The sequence below is a fragment of the Pagrus pagrus genome, assembly GCF_965226575.1.
Source record: "Pagrus pagrus genome assembly, chromosome: 6".
Taxonomy (NCBI): Eukaryota; Metazoa; Chordata; class Actinopteri; order Spariformes; family Sparidae; genus Pagrus; species Pagrus pagrus.
In genome coordinates this window covers 26,116,426-26,140,682 of record NC_140190.1, presented here as the reverse complement: position 1 = coordinate 26,140,682, position 24,257 = coordinate 26,116,426, and the positions used below count along the sequence as shown (strand labels likewise).

The following is a 24,257-nucleotide window of genomic DNA, read 5'->3' as shown; positions in this document are numbered from 1 at the left end:
CACCAGCTGGTAGGAGTTGTGTCGGGGTGAAGACGGGTCCCCTTGCATCAGTGCAAGTCAAGGCACATAGCAGAAACCACCGCCTGGAGGTACAGCCGCGCAGAGCAGAGCTGGATCCGCTGTTGTGTTGGAGAGCTCTCAGCTTTAACCTTCCCCTCTGTGTCCCACACAGCAGTCGAGTTAACACTGCAGCAGTCTGACCAGCCGCTCTCCGAGCAACTTTTTTTCCTATGCAACTGTTGCGCGTCTCCACTTTGGATAGAACGAGCCTGATCACTGCGCGCCGCAGAGCGCAGAGGATCTGACGAGCTCAGGTTTGAACGAGTTGGAGAGATCTCTCCTCCGGGCTGCAGTACGATGAGGAAACTCTGAGGTGGCATTACTCCAACGTCCACTTCACGCTTCCTTTGGCCGTTGCCAAAGGCTGAGCCCATGAGCAGGTATCCTCTTGAGTGTGATTCTGTTTTCACCCAGATCTCTGCTGCCTGGACAAATGCATACAAATGCATTTAGGAGCTCAACGGACAAGGAGTGGACACGTTTCCGCGGCAGCAACGTAAGTTGGCATTTTGTTAAACAGTATCCAGATGTTAGGCTACACGTGTGCATCCAAACTGTCCCCCAAGACTGATCTTCATCTAAAATGGGAACGGGGGCTTATTTCTGTCCTGGATCATTGGCATCTTTCCCTGACAGGGGCGCCAATTTACTAAAGTCACTGCAGCTGCAGGTTTCAGCCAGCAAAACGTGACTGTCAGTGTTTTTAAATTTTTGGCAAACATGACAAATACTAATAGTTCAGTATTAGAATAACTTGTCTCTATTGTAGTTTTTAATTTGAGGGTATTTTCAGTTAGATTCCTTTGTTCATGTTGACTTTTCATTATTTACCTCTGCATAACAATCATACAAACAACTGCAGCTGAACACATTGACTCTGCCTCATTTCCATGCATGTAGTGAATATTTTTGCGGTGAACTTTTTCTGTTTATTCTTGTCTGATCTCGATAAACGCAGCTGACAACTCAGCAGCAGTGAGTGCACAAGTCTTGGCTTTGAACTCGCCATATGAACATGCAGCCTGGGATCTCCAACAGTATAACATGAGCACCATGTGGGCCACGGCTGAACCCCCTTTTCTTTTCTTTTCTTTTCTTTTCTTTTCTTTTCTTTTCTTTTCTCCTCTCTTCGCTCACACAGCTACGATAAGCCTGGAAATAAACACTTGTGTGTGTAGAGAGGATGGATGAGAATGGCTTGGAAGCAGTGATGCTTATTCAGCTTGTCAGCAGTGATAAATTCGTGTTATACTTCATGTTGTTCTAGGCTTCAGAGTGACTGTTAATGAGTCAAGATCTATCAAATGAATCAAACTCTTGTGTGTTCAGGCATATATATACACATATATATTCAGTGCCTTTAAACCAAATTCCTCATGGAAGTGTTTATTATTGACATCCTGCATGCAGGTTTTGTTGTCCTGTTACATTCAGCTGGGACTGTGGCCAGAAATGTGCACTCCTCCATAGGCTACCTCACAGGAAGTGTATTTTCTTCTATCAGAAGTGAGTCCAAGTTGTCTGTACTCTATTATGAATCCCTTCCAGATAAGATCTAAAAAGAGCCGAGCTCACAATGCATTCTGTTGTTCTCCGCTGATGGTGTTTTCTCCATGGAAAACAAAGTGGACCTGAAATCCTGAGAGCACCGCTTCTTCTTCTTCTTCTTCTTCTTCTTCTTCTTCCTCTTCTTCTTTGTCTTCTTCTTCATCTTCTTTTCTTTTTTGTCCTTGAGAGTGTAAATGAGAGTCTTATGGAAGAACGGAGTTGACTGAGAACAAGTGTGGCCTCCCTTGAATTCACTGGGAGAGTTAGTGTGTATGCATCAGTGGTTAACTGGCTCCTGAGCTCCAGACAATCACCCACTGTTGCAGGAATTGCTGCTCCGTCACTGGCAGTGGTTGGACTGTATAGCTGCAGGGACTGGCATACTGTACACTTGACTGAGAGCGTGCCGTCTCCTCTACACAAGATTCAGTAATAAGATGGCGATGCAAGTTTTTCAGGAAATTAGTGGAGATGGGCAGTATGGAGGAGGAGGTCCAGACTAACTGCTGGTGAAATGTGATTTATGATGTCTTAATGAGGTGGACGTTGTTTATGCCTGACACAGAGGTTAGTTAGAAGCAAGAATTGGAACCAGGTTTAGTCAGATTTAGTCTTCTTAGTTAGTCTTCGTACCTGTGGCTGCCCTAGATCCATAATACACATTCATTTTTTGACACGATGACACTAAATGACACTCGCATGTTGCACCTGTGCTTTAATGATAGGTGTGTTGACATCAGTTTGAATGAGGAAACACTGGTGAGTGTCACTGTGCCCAGTTTCTCTGGTGTGTCACTAGTTGTCCCTTGTCTGTGGCTTCTTAGGTGTGTAGAATCATTGGCGAAGCCCGGCGGTGATTGGCTGTTCAGCTAAGCGAATCAGTACACGAGAAGAGAAACTAAAACAGAGAGGGAGAGCCCCTTGAGCCTGTCGCTGTCGTATCCATGGTGTCACCCATTTAGTGCAGTTTCTCCTTATTATTCACCTCCGTCTCCGTCGCCAGTGCCATTTGCGGCTTTTTATGAGACATATTCTTGATATGAAGTGGCTACATTAGCAAGAGTGGTGCCAAAAAAATGCTGCTTTACAGTAACTGTTTTTGTATCTCAAGTCATTCGGGTTTTCCTTTTTGAACGACCAATACTGCTGCCTGGTGGTGGAGAACTAGTTCCTTTCATGCAGGCGCAGAACTTATCGCATTACCGCTGGTTCTTTGATGTGGTTTGTGGTGTCTGGGCCCAAATATGTTGGATACCTAGTTTATCTGTTATTCTGGGAGGATGCCCTGTTGGTAATGGAGCTTAAAACTTACTAAATGTTGGCTACTACAGGTAGATTATATGAGGGATAGACCGATTATCAGCCCCGGCTAATAATAATTATTATTATCTAAAGGAAGGTACTTCAAATTTGTACTTAAGAACAATACTTGAGAAAATTGTACTTAGGTTCATTCATCACTGGTTGTTTGACATTTTGACACAAAGAGATTCATTTTTACTGCAAATGAATATCAGTCCCAAATATCGGTTTTCAGTCTCCTTGATTTCTCATCATCAGTATAGGTAATAGGTATAGAAAAGGCCATATCAGTCAACTCTATGCTCTTTTTATTTGACTGGGCCATGAACAAGTCTACTGTGAAGCTGGTGGACAGTGTTTTCCATGTAACATGTCATTATTGTCCAGCTCTTCCAGACATTACATGAAGTACAGAGACGGCAGCTCGCCATTTCTCATTTACTGTGATTACCTTTAACATGGCCTTTTGTTTTGTTGTCTGTTTACATGCCGGTACAAAGTGTTCGGAAAAGGACAGAAACTGTAAAAAAAATACATGGTAGGTTATTGGATGAGCCATCCCTCTATCTATCATGAGCGAACTTCAACCAATCAGATCAACAATAGCAGAGCTCTAGTAGGACGCTGATTGGTGGTTCAGCCACAAAAGACTACAATGCAAAGCTAGTTTCAATTATGTTAATTTCTGCTGAGAACTCAGCCACTTAATCATATGTCATGACCTTATGACAATGGAAGTGAGTAAAAGTTATTTGCGGGACTCAATCATTGAAGAATTGACTTTCGCAGACATAAAAACTAGCAAAGCCTCTTAACAGAAACAGTGTCCAGGTTACTCAGGATGATTCACAGACAATGCAATTACTGCAATTATTTCCTGTAAAAGCAAAAAAATATATAATCTGGTCATAATGAGGTGTGTTCATAGGCAAGACACCGCTGAAGTGGAAAAATATGTTTTTTCCTTTTCATCGTTATTTGTGTGAACTAACCCTTTAATGATCACAGCTGTGTAACTGACAGTAAAAAAGAAAAAAGGAGTGACTTCAGCGTATTCTCCCCTGTAAGCCTGATTATCCTTGAAAAGTATTGCATGGTGGGATCACAGCCTCACCACCTTCTTGTTGCAGCATACTCACCTTCTCCACACCAGCGGCTGAAGGGATTCTGGCCTGTCTGTGTGAGTGAGTGTATTTAACCCTCCTAACATCTGCATGTCCTCCCGCACAGGAAAAGGGCAAACTAATAAAGGCCAGTGGAAGTTTACTCACAACCCTTTGTCTGCTTGCTGTCTTGTGGACTAAGTCAATCTTTACCCTGGTCTGCGGTGACCTCTTGACTCCAGTCACCCTTCTGAGTGAGCACAAACATGCAGCACGCTCAGCTCTTTGTCAAAGAAGAAGCATCCGGAAATGACATTCTAGTCATAGAAAATTAGATTTAGGCTTATAGTTGTATTCATCTGTACCTTGGCGTAGTTTGTAAATGCATCAGATCTGGAAAGTATTTCAAGAAGGCAATTGAACGCTGGAAACTTGTTGACCTGCTAATTTCTTTTGCTGATGGCAATTTGGACTTGAGAACAAGACAAGCACACTTAGTGCTTCAATAATGAAGTAATTATGATCAGGACACAGGTGTTAAAGCTGAAACACGGCCAGTAGGACCAGACATTGGCCGCGGATCAGTTACTTGTTCATGTCCAGGAATGTGTTGGTGGAGATTGAGAAGTGAAGCATGCAGGAAGAGAACACCTGATTAGCAAGAAACTCATGTTTTCACACATTCATTGTGTGTGTGAGTGCGTGCGTGCGTGAACATGAGTGTGTGTGTGTGTGTGTGTGATGCCGGATCTTTAAAAAAAAGGATCTGCTGCATATGTGATGGTTGTAATTTTAATTTTTTAGACTGTCCATTACTGAAAAAGGCCGTGCACAAAAAAATAAGAGAAAAACAACAACACAAAAACAAACTACAGAACAGAAACAAATGAAAATGCCATGTCTCCATCTTGTCATTGATATGTAAACACCATCCATTTTTCCCATTTCTCTCGAGATTGCTCCTCTTGAGTTCTCATCCTTTCCGGTAACTGTTCCATATCATATATTTTCAGCCATTCGTCTTGTGTTGGTGGTTCAGCTTCATGCCATCTCTTTGGAATGGCCTTTTTTCAAGCTGCCAACAAGATTTTCAACAAATATCTGTCTTTTCTTAACACAGTATCTCCTATAAAGTAACCAAAGTACAGTACTAAACATGATCTAAGTGTTTCACAGCCCAGAATTTTGACAATAGCCGTATGAACATTTCCCCAAAACCGTACAATTTCAGGACAAAGCCAAAACACATGAGAATGGACTACATTTGTTTCCCCACATTGTCTCCAACACGGTTGTACTACAGACAGGTATTTGCTTTAAATTTCAACGTTTTACTGAATCTTGATGTCTTGGCAAAGTGACTCGTGTTGGAGTTATTGCCTTCCCTCTGTTTTGAACTCCGCTCCATTTAAAACTTAGACTCAACTCAGCAGCACTTTCGCAAAGGGGGCATATAAAAGTGGAGTTTAGACAAATGCTACAAGGTCAAGCTCTATAAACCTCAATTTTCTGAGTAATGACTCCATGTGGAGTAAGAAAGAGGGCTAAATCTACTGCTGTGATATTCGGAGGGAAATAATCTTTTCAAAGTCAACAGAAGGGATGGAAAGAGACGGGGCAGTCAAGCTTTTTTCTTTTAGATGGTCCAACATGTCCTTACAAATCAAAGAACATTTCCACCAAAGTAGAGAAGAGCAGCTGTTGGCTTTGCGCATGATTTTTTTTTACCGCCAACACATCAACAGCAGTTTCACTGGTATCCCTTCCTTTCTGTTTAAGTTAAACATTTCAGAGCTGTTTGGGTAGATTAACAGCTTTGCATGCTTTGTTGCTGCTAATGGATTTGGTAAGTGGCTTGCCAAATTAGACTTGTAAACAATATACTGTGAATGCCACTGCTCACAAAGTGACCCCCGACAGACATCAGTGATGAACGTAAGAAAATTGTTTCCCTTCCCTTATGAGGACTGTAAACAGAGCTTGAGTGAGTTCGCTCCTATTCGCCAAGTCAAATCGAGCACTCTCCACTCGCCTCTCACAGCCTCTTTTCCGTCACTTGAATGAACCATTGTTAGGGATCCAAGCTAATTTTGAGGGGAGAAAGGCGAGATCTGTTACTTCTGGAATGATTCATTGCAGAGGGGAGTTTTAAGTTGTGATTATTTATAGTCTTGACATGACACCCACTCCCCACATAGTGGTATTTCCCTCAGTCAACAGAGCAGTGTTTGGGGAGCTTTGTCTTGCTTTCACCAGTCTTTTCCATTAACTGCAAGGACTGGAAAGCATGTCATAGTGTGCCGTCACAAGAAACGATGAAAGCAGTGGCTCTGCATGTAGCCTGGCCATGAGTCCAAGTCTTTATAACAATATAAAAATCTTAAAAAATGTCAAAAGTAATAATAAGATCTGTGAAATTCGCCAGCTGATGACAGAAAGATGACGAATGGTCGGGTTAAGGTGCCAGATAATTCCCACCACTTGTTCTTACGTCACCGTAGATGTCCTGAAGCAATGACCTGTGTCTGTTTGGTGGCAGAGCCTCAGCGATGCCTTAAATAGCCCTGAACAGGGAGACTGTGTGACAGACAGGCAGAAAAAGGCTGTCTGAATCAGCATCAGATGGCCACAGTTGACACTCAAAAAGGGAATGTTCAGTGTTATATTTAGTTTTTTCTTTTTCTTTTTTGGTCTACTTTTAAACCTCGCCAACCTTTAAGCAGAACCAGCTACTCATTGGCTTTATACATTTCAGATTTATTCTCTTAAAAGATAAATGACCGTTATGATATATTCCCTTCTTTGTTTTCCTCTCTTGCTTTTTCCTGCTTCGGGGATAAATCTGTGTTTCCCGGCAGAGGAATGTCGCACCACTTTCCCGATGGGGAGCAGGTGACAGGCATAGCTCATAGTGTTTCTACTTAGAGTCATTCCTTTCCTCTCTGTTTTCTCTTTTCTTTTGCTCAAGTCTGCAGGGCCACATTGCCCCGGGAAAACAAACATGGCTGCCTGTCTGTGGTGATCCATTAAACACAGCCACATACTGTAAACACTGGTAGCTGCTTTGCCGGGTTAATCTGGTCCTCAAAGACCATGGAGCTATCATGCTATTCGTAGCCATTACACTCGCATAATAAGCCAGAAGGTTTAAGGTGTGACAGCAGCCTGTGATTGATAGTACCCTTTTTGGTAGTCTTTCGTAACCGCATATTAAAAGAGCAGGACTACTGTCTCCTTGTGTCTTTTGTGCTACCACCACACTGTGTTGAAAATCATCCAGTTGCCAGAAGCCGCAGAAGGTTGTGTCCACAGCTGTCTCTGTGGGCAGGGCTGTCGATGTGATTGATTTGGTTTAAATGTACAGAGTACACTTTGAAGCTTTCATGATAAACGCTCTGCAAACTATGCTCTGGGTTACAGTTGTAGGAGAAAAGAGATGATGTGACTTGACTGATGTAACAGTTGGACTACTGTTGAAGGAAAAATCTTAAAATCTGAATATCCCCCATTTACAAAATAGTTACTGTTCATTTTTTTTTTTTAGCATTTTATGGATGATGGGAGTGCAACAGTGATGACACAATATGATCTGTCATCTTTGCTGTTGTTATAGAGACACAAATGAATGATTTCACCTAAAAACTGTGGGACTACAGTATGAAAACGTGTGGATAGTTGTCTATGATGGTCTGACAAACAACTTTGCTCTCTTAAGTGCATTTCAGTAGACGTATTTTATTTTACAGCTGAACTTGTGCACAGTTTTGAGCAACTGTGTGATTTAACAGTAGTGCTCCTGTAGTTTCAACAGAAAAAGAGATGAAGATGGACCCAGAGCACACATAATTTGAAAAATGAACAATGAAATATTTTTTAAATTTAGTGTTAATGCACATGCATCCCGTTTAGAACCATTATAACCATTAACATAATCTGTAGGTCAACCTCGTCTGAATAAGGAAAAACAAATGTCAATGCAGTCTGTACAGTAAAGGCACACTCTTCTTGGATATTTCACATCTCTTTGGCCTTTCACAGATTGTACATAGTACTGCTGCCCTCTGGCTATATGGTGGGCAGTGCCACCTAGAGGTGGGGTCAGTGAGGGTCAAAGGACTGTGGTTCGGTGAATCTATTAAATTGTAAGATCACAATGTGCTTAAGTTTGAGTAACAAAGGTCCCAATATCTTATCATATGATTAATACTGTTTGAAATTAAAATAAAATCTTCCAAAATTCAATTGTAAGTGTTAGTGTCACAAACAAGATGTTGTGCTTTTTCTCTACCTATTTTCAGAGTATAACTTTTGCACACCTGAAGATCGACAGGTGCATAGGAGAAGACTGAAGGCCGACAAAATCGGGAAAAAGACTCCCACACACTGTCCGCAATGTTTCAGTACTTAGACCTTCATCAGGTTATCTAAATAACCTGATAACCTGATCTTAATCTAAATAACCTGATAACCTGATGAAGGTCTAAGTACCGAAATGTTGTTGTCATTAAACTTAATTGCAAGAGAAGTGGACAGTGTGCGGGAAATGAAGATCCATGAAGCAAAGTGCTCTCCACAAGCTGGAAAAATTAATCTTAAAAGGCAGGCGTGACACTTCTCCCTCCAAATCTTAGCTGGGGCCTTCTCCCTCGTTGTGGTCATAACTTTGCCGAGGCATGCGTCCATTAAATTGTTTTAACTAACTATGCCCCAGGGACAAAACCCATCATTGTCTGGATACAATAAAACATGACAGAGAAAGGGTCCCTGCCTGACTATATTTTCAGACATAAAAATGTCACAGTTGACTGCCTTCTGCCTTTTAAAGGGCTGACATTTCCCCCCATGTTCCCCTGACTGATTTCTCATTTTTCTGATGAATTGAACTGTTTAGTCTACAAAATGAAAAGAAAATAAGGCCCACTAAAAAAGGCACATCGCAGATCCCAGGGGCAATTGGGTCGACCTCAGATTGATTGTTTTGGCCAATCATCAATCCAAAATCAACCAGTATTTGATAAAGAATGATGTAAACAATTACATGGATATCAGAATTATTTTTCTTTGGACTGACTAATCGACTAATCATTTGAGTACAAATGAGTACAAAGATGTAATTAGATTATGGATACATTTAATAAAAAAGATAACTAACAGGAATACAATTTAAAATACAGAATGATATACTAGTCTGTAACCATGCACATGTGCAGGTCTTGAGTGAAACTGAATACGCAGGTTTGTGCTCTTACAGAATACACACTCGTTATCACAATGAAATAAAAGTCATCCTATTGATATTTATTTTCTCTTGTCTTTAGTTGCATATGTCTGTAATTGAGGTAATCCAAGAGTAACAGGAAGTAATCAAGTTACATTACTCTATTATTGTGATACTTGGATTATGTTACTGACTACTGACTACCTATTTTACAGTACAGGTAATTAGTAGGTGTACCGGAATAAATGTTTTAAAGTAATCCTCTCAACCCTGACAATGAAAACAACGTTTTGAATCAGTCAGCAGCCTACAGGCGCTGCAGGGTTTAAAACATGAAATATATTTGACTATTTATGAGTTTATGTTGAACAGTTAGAAAATGGTGTATTTGCAGTGATGAAATTTGGGCCCAATGTTGAAAATATGATAACATGCAGACAGATATTTTTGTTAATGTTATACATTTTTGCAACGTTGGCCTTCTCGTTTTTAATCAGCTGGCAGGTGTTCATTAAAATCTCATCGAGGACACTTCAGACACACTTCCGGTTTACGGTTATAATGGTGCGTTCCATTGCACTTAGAACACGGATAAAAACGACCTCCGAACTGGAAAAGACGTTGTCTGGCTATTGACGTTAAATAGAAGTAAGTCTTTGAGGGAATAGCCCTTAACTGTAAAATCAGCTGCTGTATTTGCTTGTGAAGTTCGCAAACTTTCCATTCCGAGCAGATGCACAGGGACATTTTTAGATTGGAAGAAGGGGATACCGACTCCGAAGGACTTGCAAGTGAACGCACCATCATTTATTGCGTGAACTCGAAATTACAGACGGCTAGCTGGCAACGGTTAACCGTTAAAAGGGTAATTTAGCATACTGTCGAGACTAATATAACCATACATAGGTTAAACTGACAGCAGTTGAACTCTAAAAATGGAAAGCCAGCCAATTATTTCAAAAGTAACCTTTAGTCGTAGAGTGCAGCGATATATTATGATGGGACACCCTACGGAAATTAACGGCGTCGTTGAGGGAACACCGGGGGTCGGTATTCGCTCCGAACATAATGGGAAACCCTGGAAAGAAAGCCTAGCATAGCTTCAGTCCTAATCCTAATGACACCAATAATGGTTAAAGAAATCAGTAAGTCCTAACTTTAAGACGCTGAGTGACCTATTACAGCTGGCAATGCCTAGAAATATGTTTGAAAGGCTCGGGAAAAGGGTGAGGATTTGTTAGCTGACATTGACCACCCTACTGTAGCTAGTGAGTTAACGTTAACGTTAACACAATACTAGCATTAACTTGGCTGTCTGCAAAAGCTACAATGGTTAATATTTTAACAACTTGACTTTGACACAGCAATTATATGAAAATGTATTTGCATTTTAACAAATAAGCTAGTTATTGTTAATGCATAAGTTAATTAACCCTCGCTGGCTAGTCTACTGTTTATATGCTATGCTTATATCGTCGACAGTTGACGTTACTGTCCATTATGGCTGCTAGTTAAGGTCTCTTCTTACTTCTTACAGTCAGTGACTGAATGGAAAAAGAGCCATTTCATTGTTGTTTTTCTCAGACTCTCCACAACTTTGTCCACCATAGTGCACTTGAAACTGAGATAAAATGTCAACAAGAGACCAGTACTTCGATTTAATATTAGACTTGAATGTTGTCTTATCTGTGTACTGTGACCACATATGGGCTCAGTGTACTCAGGATAATCGGTAGTATCTAGTCAGGATGTAGAATACTAACATCTCCTCTTTGACAGAGGTTTCTACACAGTGGAAATAACTTCATATGCATCTTTATGATGAATAGCAGTTCCTCAGATCAACTATATCACCAGGATTGTAATTCAGTGGGAAAAGGTTTGTCAAGTGGTTAGCAGTGTTGCCTCACAGCAGGACCAGGCATGAATTTCCAGCCCTGCTCCTCTGTGTGTACAGTTATCATGTTTTTCCCTCCCTCATATTTGCTTTGGTTTTATCCTGGAGTTTTCATCCCAGGCTGTAACGCAGGCAACTTCGCCATCTAATTTAGTCATACATGTTAATGTGTATGTTTATATCCGTATTGTGATGGACAGGGAACCTGTTCCTCAAAAGGAATAAGTGGACATATGCATGTATAAGAAATGAATTGTTCTCAATTAGCTTCACACAATCAAGGCCTTTATTTTTTATGGTTTATAGGTCGCTGTTAAAATGAGGTAATCTGTTATTAATTTGTGTTTGTTTGTCCCTCTAGGTGGAACTTTATCCTGCTCCTGTCAGTATGCTCAGCAGTACTCTCTGGAGAAGAAGACTACCTAGCTCAAGGTAAACAACAGAACTCGAACACATAACTAAGCGATAGCTTTAAGATAATTAGTAACCCAGGTTTAGAAAAAGTATTTTTTGTGAAGTGTTGTGCACCTTCCCAAATCAGTATACTGACTTAATCAAGCGGATCAGGTTTTTTAGTCAGTGTTACTATAAGGATACTAGAATTTCAGCTCTTAGTTACAGTCAGTTTTGTAGCCCTTCAGCCATATCCGGTCTCATGCTACCTAATATAAAAAGCACCCCAGTGAGTTCCATGTAGTATACAGATTTCAAATCTCTGTAAAAGAGAACACTTGCATCAGATTTATACTCTGTATTGGCGGGTTGAAGGTATAGTCTGGTAATCAGAAGGTCCGTGGTTTGATCCCTGGCTCCACGTGCATGTCAAATTGTCCTTGGGCAAGATACTGAACCCCACAAATGTGACAGTTACTGCTAAAATGGCCACACAAATAAACAAGTTTGCTGATTTCACATATCTCCACAGTGCAATTCAGTGACCAGTCACCCAGCTGGAAGTAACTGTCGTTGTTACATCAACGTCACAGTGATTCATTCTATGTCGTGGGGCACTTTGGTTAGGCACTATCGCTCTGGATGGGCACGTTGCACAGCAGCCTCAGCCATGTGCATGTGATTGAGGAATATGGCAAGTTTATAAAGTTCTTTGAGTGGTCTGAAGACCAGAAAAGTGCTATATCTACAAGTCCATTTACAATTCATATTTTATACTGGGGCAAATATACATAGGGACAGTGGCTTAAAACAGGAGCTCCTCTTTCTTTGCTCATTTTTAACCTTCTCCCCAACGTGTCTGCTCTTGCTCTCCAGGCCACAGCATGCATGTAGAGGCAGCCAAAATAGCCCCTTAACCTTACTTGCAAATTTGCTTACCCATCTCTTTTCCTCCCAGTGTGTCTCATCTCTGGTCTATCAGAGAAGGCTCTAAATATGTTACATGCAAACAGTATGTGAAGTACATGCTAAGAAGAGCACTCTGGGAAAGTGCACCAATCAGTCAGACATAAGGAAAAGGAAATCTCAGTTAAATGCTAAGCATGTATGTATTGGAGACTGTGTTTCTTTAGCTGGTCAGATGCTGGGGATAAGGTCATACCCATCTGTGAGAAGAGTTGAATGTGAGAAGGGCAGACGTTAGGAGTTGATTCTTGATAGCAGAGTAGATTTTTTTTCCAACATGGCACAGTCAGCACAACTTCGTTTCTTTATAGCCGTTGGGACAGTTAGAGTAAAATCCCCCATATTTCTCCGGATGTGACTTTTTCTTGAAAGAACTTGTCTTCATTTCAGCAAGAGAGACTGCTGTCAAAGAAATCTAAAAAAAAATGCAGATACGTTTTAATTCAGCAGGCTGCACATGAGTATGTTGAGAGGATATATTGTTGAGTGACATATCACTGGACCACTGCCAGAAATACCATATAGTGTACATGCACACGTGATTTGAGGTTTACCTCATGATGAATCTTCACATATTTGTTCACATCCACACATGTATGTGCATTTCTACTGTCCTGTTGCACAGATGAAGCAAACCACCGCCATTCCATCTTGCATTGTCTTCTCCCCATGTATCTATGTTTGATGAGCCCTCTCAAAGCAGGATCAATCCATCATAACGAGGGGAAGAGGAATGCACACAGAGCTAGAGCAGCTTGTCTTCACATATGAGACAGGTTAATTGGAATCTGAGCTGACATTACTTCAGGCTAAGAATGTCAAGGACATCTCAGTGTGTGCTTAAATCAGCTGCAGATAGATAGTCTCCTGACCTGGGCTGCAGAATTAAAACTGTACAGAACTGCATCCAGGATGATATACTGTATGTCTTATTTCTATTTATTGCACTTTCACTCTCTGGCTCTGTTACCCTCTCTGCATGTCTCCCCCGAAAGCAATGCAGCTGAGAAAGAGTTCTTTTGTTTTTTATACAAAAACATTGATGGCAGAAACGGAGCTAGCTGACTACCCTTGCTGTATGACAATGTCTGAAGTAGCCATATATCTTGTTTTTAAGGTTATGTTCAATCTTGTGGCCTTGGACATCCTTCACCTGCCTGATTTAAGTGTCAAAAGGCTGTACACGTGCAACTCATCTGAAATTTGATCTGGCCTTTTTTCTTTTTTTAGCATCTGCATTCTTGAACACACCATGCTCTTAAAAAGCAGCCTTTTCAAATCTTTTAAACTTATACTGCATTCAGTTCCTCTTCAGTAATACAAAATTAACTAACATCTCTTTGAAAATTGGCTCCCAAAATACACAGAATGAGCTGCTTCAAAGGAAGGTAGTGTCTCTGGATAAGCAATGAAAATACTTTACACTGCCCATGAGATCTCCCAATGCACTTAGATGCACTTAAACACACATGTGCACACAAACAATAGCCCCATTCACACTGCCGTTTGCACGCGGGGATCCTGCACCAATTCTCCGCATCCGCCTCTGTGTGAAAGTCTCAGATGCGGCGAGGGGTGAAATTTCGCTGCGCCTCTGACGCGCCTCCGGAGGTAGTATCAGAGGCGCAGTATTGGCGAACCGAACCAGTGTGAATGGATATGCTGGCGGTGCAGAGTGGGGGCGTGTCGATCTGATGGTGTTCACTGTCTGATAACTATACAGTCCTTCACGCAACAAAATATAGATAAATATCCCACAAAGCAACGTTACAGGACCAAACAACAGTAACGTAGTAACTGGTCATGTCTTTGGCAACTTATATGAGGAAAAAAATACGGCACTGTGGGGAAGTGTCTGTCTGACTGACTCTTCGCCACATTCCTGCCCGAAAAACAGCGTCTGTCCCCGGCAAAAACTCACCAAATATTTGTTGTGGTGAAAAAAATCACCGCGACGGTCAGCCCCCCCGACCGAGACTTCAGTGAACTTTCCCCCAGAAAACAGCCTCCCTCCCCACGAGTGAAAGAGTCAGACAGCGTCCTGTTGACTGATGGCGATTATGTAATTATTTAATTTGGAGAAAAACGTAACTTTGTAATTTTCCAGGATGCATGGTGGGTCAGGATCCCAATCACAACACATTATAACAGCATCCATATGATTATAAACAGTCAGCGGGTACATGTTTAGATTAACAGGTGGACACCGGGGGAAACACCTTGAAAAAAACACAAAAAAACTCCTTTGGAGCCGCGGTGCCAGCTTGCTGTGTGAATTATACTCTGGTTCGTCTTTTACGCCGGAGCTGCTTGGCTCTGTGTGAACAACCAACGGCGGAGAATTTTCTCAGATGTGTGCACACGTGCACACAGGTCAGGTCAATTTCTAAAATGTCCATTCCGTTTGTGATGCAGTTGACATTTACAATTATAGTTTGTGTCAGGTAACCTTGTTCCCATTTGTCACATTAATAATATATTTTTTATGCAACTACCCCTGCTCAGTAGAGACATATGTCACACATGTGACACATTGCCCTCCTGCCTTGTGATCTGTCTTTTGCTTGTTACTCAAAGCCAAGACTGCACAGAACATCCTCTGTCTCCAAGTAATGCTTAAGTGCTTTTGCCTGGCCGTGCCTCACTGTCAGCAGAGTTGACATAAGTTCTTTGAAGAATTACCTTTGGGCATGGGAAAAGAATGACAGGACCATTTGGAGGAAAGCTCCTCTCATGAATCTCTCTTGGCAGAATGATTCAAAAAGGCTGTGTGGACTGGTTTCCTGTATCCTAGTTCAGCCCCTTACCTCTCTAGTCCCGTCCACTCATATGGGCCACAGCTGACTTTCTTGTACTCACTCCAGGATGAAAACAGGGAGGGGTCACTAGCATCATGTGGAGGCTGTTGTATGGCTTTAATATCTAACAAGTGATTTATTTTTTCCTCAGTCATGTAGCTTGAACAAGGACAGATTATGCAATGTCCCACATTTGTTTTCACTTGTAGCAATAATGTTTGAAGGGATTATTTTCATCTTCAATTAATCTGCTAATCATCACTATTGATACATTTATTGTTTCGTCTATGCTATGTCTATAAAATGTCTAATATTTGTGCAGAGCCAAAAGTAATGTTTTAACTTTACATCTGTTGTTCAACCAACAGTTCAAACCCACTTGGAACTGGCGAATATTTCACAATTTTGCTTAAAAAATAACTGAAACAATTATTCGATAATCAAAATAGTTGGTAATCTTCCTTGTATAAAAATGTATCTTTCTTTAATGAATAATTAACAGCCATGGAGGACGAATAAAGCATCTTTGACACAATAACCAATGCAATAATATCAACAGATATCTGGTGCAATTTACGGCCGTCTGTAACGACTTGAATAACAAATCACATTTACACAATTGAGACAGTAGCACAGCAGCCTTACTTAAAATGTAAAAGGCGAGCATTATCTTGTGGCTGCCTGTTGTCAAATCTTTACTTAAAGGGAAATGCCATAAATTGTAAAAGCAAATTCTTTTGTCACTGCAGCATAACATTTTCACTTCATCTTGCTTAACAGCTGCTTTTATCAAATATAGTCATAGGCATGTGTCATTGCAAATACATTTTATTTCACCTCTTAACTGCAAGAATACTAGAATCTGATAAAATTGTCAAAGGATGATTTTCTTCTTGGTTTTGTGATTCGAATTGCTAGATTGTTCCCAAGGATCTGAATAAAAACTATTGACGCATTTCTCAAAATCCACTGCAAATACCAAGGTCAAGCCAAAATCAAGTGCATAAAGACACATCACTAAATTTATATTCCCAAACTGTTCACATATTTAAAGTTGTGTTGTTGAATTTATCTTAAAAGAAATAGTCTAATAAGTTTTTAGAAATTATTTAACCAAAGTCTACCTCCTTTGTGTCTGCATGTTAATCATACCATTGTCTCCTCTGTCCTGCAGGAGTGGATATCCTCTATCGATTGGGACTTGCACCTCAAAGCAGTGCAGACAATCCCTACAAGAGGACAAGCTCACCTCTGACTACTCACACAACTATTTCCTCACCTTTGAATCTTCCTGTTTCTGGATACGGGGTATTACTCGATTCAAACTCCCTCTATGAGGCTCCAGCAGGCAATCTTTTCCCGCCGGAGATTGGGGAGGAGTTTTCTGTTGTGGTTAGCCTGAGCTCCTGGCGAGCAAACAATGCTTTTCTTTTCAGTGTCAAGGATGGTAGGGACAGGCTGCGTTTTGGCATTCAGCTGCTGCCACGTAGAGTGGTGGTTTACACTGCTGAAAAAGCCCCCATCTACTTCACCTACAACTGGCAGGATGGGCGCCAGCACCCTTTTGCTGTTGGTGTTCGTGCACGCTCAGTGTCCTTCTTTGCGGATTGTGGGGCAGTGCAGCAGCGGGAGCACACCCTGGGGAGATCTCAGACACTGAGGGATTCTGGGGGTCTCTTCACTCTGGGGAGGATGAACTCCAAAGCAGCACCATTCAATGGTCGAGTCTGCCAGCTAGATATCTATCCCTCAGCCCAAGCTGCCGCGCACTATTGCAACTACCTTAAAACACAGTGCCGGCTGGCCGACACTTACCGATTGCCTTCGCCACATCCTAGTTTGGATATTGAGGTAAATGACCCTCCTTCTAACCCCTTGACAAAGTCCCTTGTTGGAGTAGCAGCTACCGATCAAACATCCATGAAAACCACAGCAGCTTTTAAACTGTCCCCTGCTAGTTTGGTCACACAGTACTCAACTCTGAGCCCATCAGTACAGCCTAAGCTGGGGGACCAAAGCCAAATTTCCACATTGGAGCCCCTTGCCCACTCCACCACATCCTTGCTTCTGCCTGACAACCCTACCCTAACCACCCATAGTGGAGGAGCAGTTCTGGATCTCACCTATAGCACAACTATCACCACTACTAAAAATGTGTTGGCAAAAGGGAGTAGCCCCCAGGGAGACGCTGATCCCTCTGAAAACAGCACAGAGGAAGAGAGCAGCTCATGGAGCCTGCCAACTCCAGATGCCACGCCAGGTCTGATTTCTCCAGTCAGGCAAAGTCGAGTGAAGGAAGGACTCAGGAACAACTCCATCACCAGCTCCAGGGACTCTGGCTTTGTGCTCCAACAGAGTCAGCAGGTCATGGAGACTCACCTTAGGGCCAATGGCACCACTTTATACCGGGAGAATCAGGTGGACACCTCAGAACAGCATAATCTGGATGGCAGCTATGATGATGTAGACATGGGAGGATATGATTACGGATATGAGGAGCCAGACTTCTTATATGACTACGAAGATGGTCTCCGTGGCCCCAAAGGAGAGCCAGGTCCTCCGGTAAGTGGCTGAATTTATGAATGACAATCAGGTATGAGGGTTTGTGGAACAGTGTATTTCTGTACATGATCAAAACTAAAATGCAAGGCATCCAGTGCTATGTAAAATTTGACTTCCTCATATGCACTCAGGATATATGGAAAAAAATGTTTTGGCAGGGCTGTGTAGTGATTTAGAAAAGATGGCGTGTCCAAGCACTGTTCTTTTTTCATGTATCTACAAGTTGTTAAAATAACACGTCACTCCCATGCTGAACTACTGCCAGGTGGTTTAGCGCTTATTTTAGAGAGGATAAGTCATCTGACGGTATGAGGTGTAGACTGGCAAGAGAAATTAGCTGTCCATCCAGCCTTATGATGTATGCAGGTTGTCAGTGTAGCTTTGCCTCTGAACCCACTTTCAAAGTTCAGATTTTCAGGTATTGCTTGTGTTTCCATGAGTGAGATGTGCCGGGTGCTTCTATCTCATCTGTTTAAACTTAGGAGTGTATGTAATGATGTAAGATGTAAGACTCATCCACAAGTTTCCATAGTACTATCTCAGCTATGAAGTGCCTGCGGGTATGTAAGCGGGACACAGCTTTGCCAGGACTAAGTTGTTGCATCTTCTTCATGTCTCAGAGCCTGAGCACATTGTGCTGCAGTATTACAAGCATAATACCGTCTAAGCTGCAGGCCCCTTTCCAATGGGGCACAATTTGTCAATAATACAGATAAATTAGCCAGAAAGTTTGTTCTTTTAAGCTGTTATCTTGAAACTGTTTGTATGTCTTGGCTACTCTGACCACTTTGATGCAGGCATCTTTTGAATGTTGGGTTAGCTGAAGGTCAGTGGTTCACTCTGTGTCATTGCCTCTTAGTTTAAACTTGAAAATAAGCTGGGTTACTTCCTCAGGGGAAATATTTTACAGTTTTACAGCCACAAAACCAGACAGTACACTGGCATGTGTACAGACTACCTCTGGTGTCAGTAGATGTTTCGTGAACAGTCATTTGTGTTTCAGCACTTAAAGGTCCAGTGTGAAGGGTTTATGGGATCGATTTCAGAAATTGAATATAACATTAACATTTATAATAATGTTTTCATAATAGTTAGAGTTGCCAGTAACTGCTGAGAATATTTTTGAAAGGTTACACATGTTGGTCTAAAGATTAATTTGCATACCCACTGTTTGCTGCTTCGCTCGAGCAGGCTGAGTTAAAAAGTGAAGCGTGTTATAAAAAGCTCAGTGTTGGAATATTTACTCCAAAATGACAAGTCAAATGTGAGTTAAAATCTGTGATGCTTTGCAGTGGAGGGGGGCAAGGGGTTAATAACCAGTTTGGTAATGTTACCTCAAGCCCAAGTTAGTTATGCCATTGGGAGCTACTGTGACTAAACACATGAAAAGCACAGAAGAATAATGAGCTTAAACATAACATTTTGACACTAACATTAGCTCTGAGAAGCGACTGCTGTACAGCTCCCACAAGCAAAAGTTAACTTCACAACCTGCCAACCAATCAAGTCCAGTGTGCTACTTTATCCAGTGCTGGCACAGCAACAAAACAAAGTGTGACTGGCTCTAGAGAGGGCCTTTAGTGTTTTTAGAGGCCACCGTAGGGAAGGGTGCTTTGCCAAGGAAGTTATGCTTTCACATATGTTGGTTGGTTGGTTTGTCAGCAGGATTTACACAAAAACTACGAGATGGTGTTCCATGACACTTGGATGGAGGATAGGTCTCAGGCCAGAATAGACCCTATCAACTCTTTGAGTGGAGCCGTATAAAGGAACAGATCAAGGATTTTTTTCTTTCTTTAACATGGAATAATGCGTGGATCTTCATAAAAAAAATGCAGGTGTATGCAGGTGGCTTGTATCTATGAGTGAGTACAATTTGAAGTAGATTAGGGTTAGGCGATACATTAAAATTTTCCAGCCGGCCACTGTCAGCCAATTGGCGATTACCGATGTATTCATGCAGGTGTGCGCCACGAATTCTCCTGCCTACTCACTACACTGCACACGTAAACATATCTCTGCAAACGTATGGTACCAGCAAAGGACTCACACTACAAATTTTTCATGAGCATTTGCGAATACACCATCCTGCTGAGTACGCTACGCTCACACGGAGAGACGCTCGGTTGTTGTTGCTATTTGTGTAATTATCATTAGCCTACATGATTGCTGTGTGTTTTTTGTGGACCAAATATTTATTCTGTTCGAATAAATTTTCCTTTACCTTACCCTCTGACATCCGCGGTCTTTGATGATTCTACTCAAACATAACAGCCCACAGTATACACAAGTCTACACTTTTTAATAATTCAAAATAAATCTCCTTTAGATCTTTTTGAGCCATAAGCTATTTTGCCAAAACAGCTTAAATATAAACTTCAAAGTTTATGCAACAGCTTTGGTTTAGTCACACTACAATATTTTTTTCGCTCACCAGTCAAGCGCCTCCTCAGCGTGCAGGGATGACTTGGATTTGTGCCTGAAAAAATATGGATATGACGTGCTGCACGTCACATTTTTTCACCAGTTTATGAACTTGTGTATAGGTTAAATTTATTCCCAACTCTTCAGCGCAAGTGGTGCAGCTGCACTGCTCGTCAACTTTCTTCGGTAACATGCGCACAGATTGGCCAAGGATGTGAACTCATATTCTACAAGGAATTTGACTCTGTTAAGTTTGTCTCAATGAGCTTAGACGCTTGAGACATGCAGCAGTAGTCCACGACTTTCTCATGGGTTTTGCTGATCTCTCTGAATATCAATCACTGGAGTCATTGCCAACAACCAACAATCAGCAAAAATACACTTTAGACCTTCTATTAAATTCCTTCGAAGTCCTCAGTACATATGAATACTGTTTGGCAGAGGCACACAATCATGAAGTTGTAATTTGAGTTTTGTTTGTAAAATCATTAATGTGGCCTGTTTGGATCACTCTGTGATTATAATAATGCTTCAGGGTAACCCTTCAAAAGGAGTTCTGGAAATTTGACAGTCAGTCATCACCTCCTTATTGCATTTCCCCTCTTGGTAATGTCTCAGTTACATGGACTGTTATTAGGCTAACCACAGCAGACAGCTTACTTAACAACCCTATGTTGGGTAACAATGCAGGGGATATAATGATGCAGCAAGTTAATGTCAGACAATGCAAAAAGTTCAAAAGATGATTCAGTCTGCCCTTCAACTTCACAGAAAATTCAGTTGTCTTGTTGAATTGACTCCATTGGGAAAGATTTGATCCTTTCCTTGGCAGCGCAGATGAAGCTTGTGAATATTATAATTTTACTGCAGGAATTCCTTGGTTTCTTCAGGCCCTGTTGTTGTGGCGAAGGCGGTGGTGTGCTCAGAGTTTCCATGTGTCTGTATGTGGGAGTCTCGAGGAACAAACAGCTGTTTCTTTATTCATATCTCCCTCTGTGCCCATCTACTGCTCTGATGGGGGATAAGGCTGCTCCAGAGCCCCCCATTATAACATCTTACTATAGCAACAACTCAGAATAGTAAATAAAATAGTGCAACGTTTGTTTTCATCCAAACCACTAAATATTGTACCTTTTAGTGGGTTTGTTTTTTTAGGGGAGATAGCATTGGGAAGTAGCAGAACAGCCTGAGGAATAAATATCTTCCTTGACCACAAGGGGATTTCCTAGTGATGTAGATTGCTGTTTAAGTGTGTCTCCTTTCAAGTGAATCAATTCACTCTTTGTCTTTCTATTTCTGATTCTATTAGTTTATTCAAAATCCCCTTTAGCAATGAGTCACCCAGTCCAGTGAAATCATCCGACCTTTGTTTGGGAAACTCAAGTGATCTGTACTGTGTAGTTCTTTTGTGTCTATGCCCTCAGAGAAATCGTAAACGGTAGTCTCTTGTAAAACCATTTTCTCATCTTACAAATAATAGACCAAGCCAATCAGGAAGGAAGATATTTGTTTTCACTACAGATCAGAACTGACATGCCAGTGCATTTATAAAGAGCTGTATACAAAATATAATGGCAGCAATTATAATTCAACAGCAGCAGGAGTTATGGATGGAATGACCAATGCAAAAACTTTCTTTATCCCAAAGACAGTGTTTGTATATTGCAGTGAAGGATATCCTATGTTCTCCTCGTACCGGAGTATATGTGTGAGCACACACATGCACACACACACACACACACACACACACACACACACACACACACACACACACACACACACACATCAAATTCAAATTTTCATTTGAATTTGATGTGCTTGCAGGCCAATTAACAATGTTTAGCTTACCTTTACAAGTGTGAAGTTGGACACTACATTGTGTTAGTATTACTAAGGAATGTTACATTCATGTCAATATGCCCATCTGTTGTTGCTGGGCTGGGCAGTTCTGCTACTGCCCAGCCCTAACACGCAAATGTTTGCAGAATACACACTATGAGTTAACACACACACACAGACACTCCGGTAGAGGCCCACACAGAATTTATCTGAGGTGTAAATTCTGTGAAAGTGTGTGTGATATTATACACATTTTCTCACATATCTTTTTAACCAAACCAGGCTGAGCGTGCATTTGCTCTCCTGGACCTGCTTGTGATGCCGTGCTTTCATATTGTTCACGGTTGCTCCCGGACACCCTATTGCGAGGTCCACCCTCCATAATCGCACGAAATCCTGTGGGAAACACACTGGACATTGCTTTGTATCGTATGGCAGCGATAACAGCTGGTTGATAATAAGCTGTTATCTGTTACTGTCATCACCAGGGCTTTCAATTGTTTAAAATATGTAATCGCGATTAATCGCATGATTTTCCATAGTTAATCGCAAATTAATTGCACATTTTTTATCTGTTCTAAATGTACCTTAAAGGGATATTTTTCAAGTTTGTAATACCCTCATCAACATGGGACTGGACAAATATGCTTGCTTTATGCAGATTTATGTTTATTATTATATATTATTATTATTATTATTATTATATATAAACAATGACAAATGCTGTCCAGAATATTCTCCAGAATAACCTCAAAGGTACTGCATGCTCAAAAAATATGCTGAAAGCATAACATGGCAAACTCAAGCCCAACAAGCAACAACAGATGGGCATATTGACATGAATGAAACATTCCTTAGTAATACTAACACAATGTAGTGTCCAACTTCACACTTGTAAAGGTAAGCTAAACATTGTTAATTGGCCTGCAAGCTGTAGCCACCCATTAAGCTATTGGTGTTGAAAGTTTGTCGCACGTAGAGTTGTCCAGGAGTCTTCGTTGCAAACTTTCACTGTGGTCTTTCTTTGCCGAAGGGGAGGAGGGGTCTCTGCATCAGCTGTGTGCTTGGCCAGCAAGTGGTATTAGAGACTTGACATACTCTGGTGGTAACTCAGTTCACATCGACAGTAAATGCAAATAACTTTGTTCCTGTGGAGAGAACAATCTGGCAGGGCTTTGAAGCTGAACTTGCCATTCTGCTCAAGGAGGTTTGTTTGCTTGCCATCCACAACGTTACTGCTGCATCGCTTCCTGATTTCCCAAACTATGGGGCGGGCCAAGGGTCATAACGTGTGTGCGTTATTCACGCGTCAAAAAAATTAACAGCGTTAAGAGGAATTTGCTTTAACACATTATTATCTCGTTAACTTTGACAGCCCTAATAATCACATTTAAAAAAATTCTCAGATATTGTGGCTCGCCGTTTATATACATTTTTGAAAATGTTATTTTTCTAGCCAAATACTAGAAGAAACTTTGGTGGTCTAAATCTTAACATGTGATTTTTGTTTCACATCTTGCACCTACCAGAAAATGGCATGCAGTTGTTCCATATGTTTCATGCTATGCTTTTTCAAGACAAAGGATTATCTCAATCCTCTAGGCTGACCAAAGGCTGGCAGTGTCCGTCTCATCTCAAAAATGTAACTTGATCCTTGTAGTTGAGAAAACTTGGCTCTTTGAACTTCATAGCTCTTACATAAATATAGCACATGCTCATCATTGCGGAGGCCTGGACAGTGAACTGCATGTTATTGCTTGCCATTAACATACTCTATATCTCTTTTCTTTTTCCCTTCATTCCCCCTGTCTCTCTCCCTCTCTCCATAACATTCCCTTCTTTCTATCCCTGTCCCTCTGTCTGTCTCTCTGATTTAGGGTCCTCCTGGTCCCCCTGGCTTACCTGGTCCTCCAGGAAAAAGAGGTTTTCGGGTGAGTAACTTGCATGAGGATGAATGTACACAGCCAGCATGCTGTAAACTAGGTGTAATATATTGAACAGGAGAAACATTTTGACCATCTCAGGGTACATAATAGTGGGATACAATTAAGAATAAGTATTTTTTACCAAACTTTAACTGCTAGATGTGTATTATTTCACCCTTAATACAATAGAAAACTTGTATGTGAACTCTGTATATCTCTACT

General features: G+C 41.3%; 1 protein-coding gene across 1 annotated transcript in view; it reads left to right on the top strand.

Annotated features, from left to right (window-relative positions):
- The first annotated feature begins 71 nt into the window (after positions 1 to 71).
- col24a1 (collagen type XXIV alpha 1 chain) overlaps positions 72 to 24,257 on the top strand; it is a 97,192-nt gene continuing 73,006 nt past the window's right edge. The window contains exons 1-4 of the mRNA XM_084354428.1: positions 72 to 556; positions 11,490 to 11,560; positions 16,460 to 17,847; positions 23,988 to 24,041. Coding sequence (XP_084210554.1) covers positions 504 to 556; positions 11,490 to 11,560; positions 16,460 to 17,847; positions 23,988 to 24,041 — 1,566 coding nt within the window. The 5' untranslated portion in view covers positions 72 to 503. The remainder of the gene's footprint in view (positions 557 to 11,489; positions 11,561 to 16,459; positions 17,848 to 23,987; positions 24,042 to 24,257) is intronic.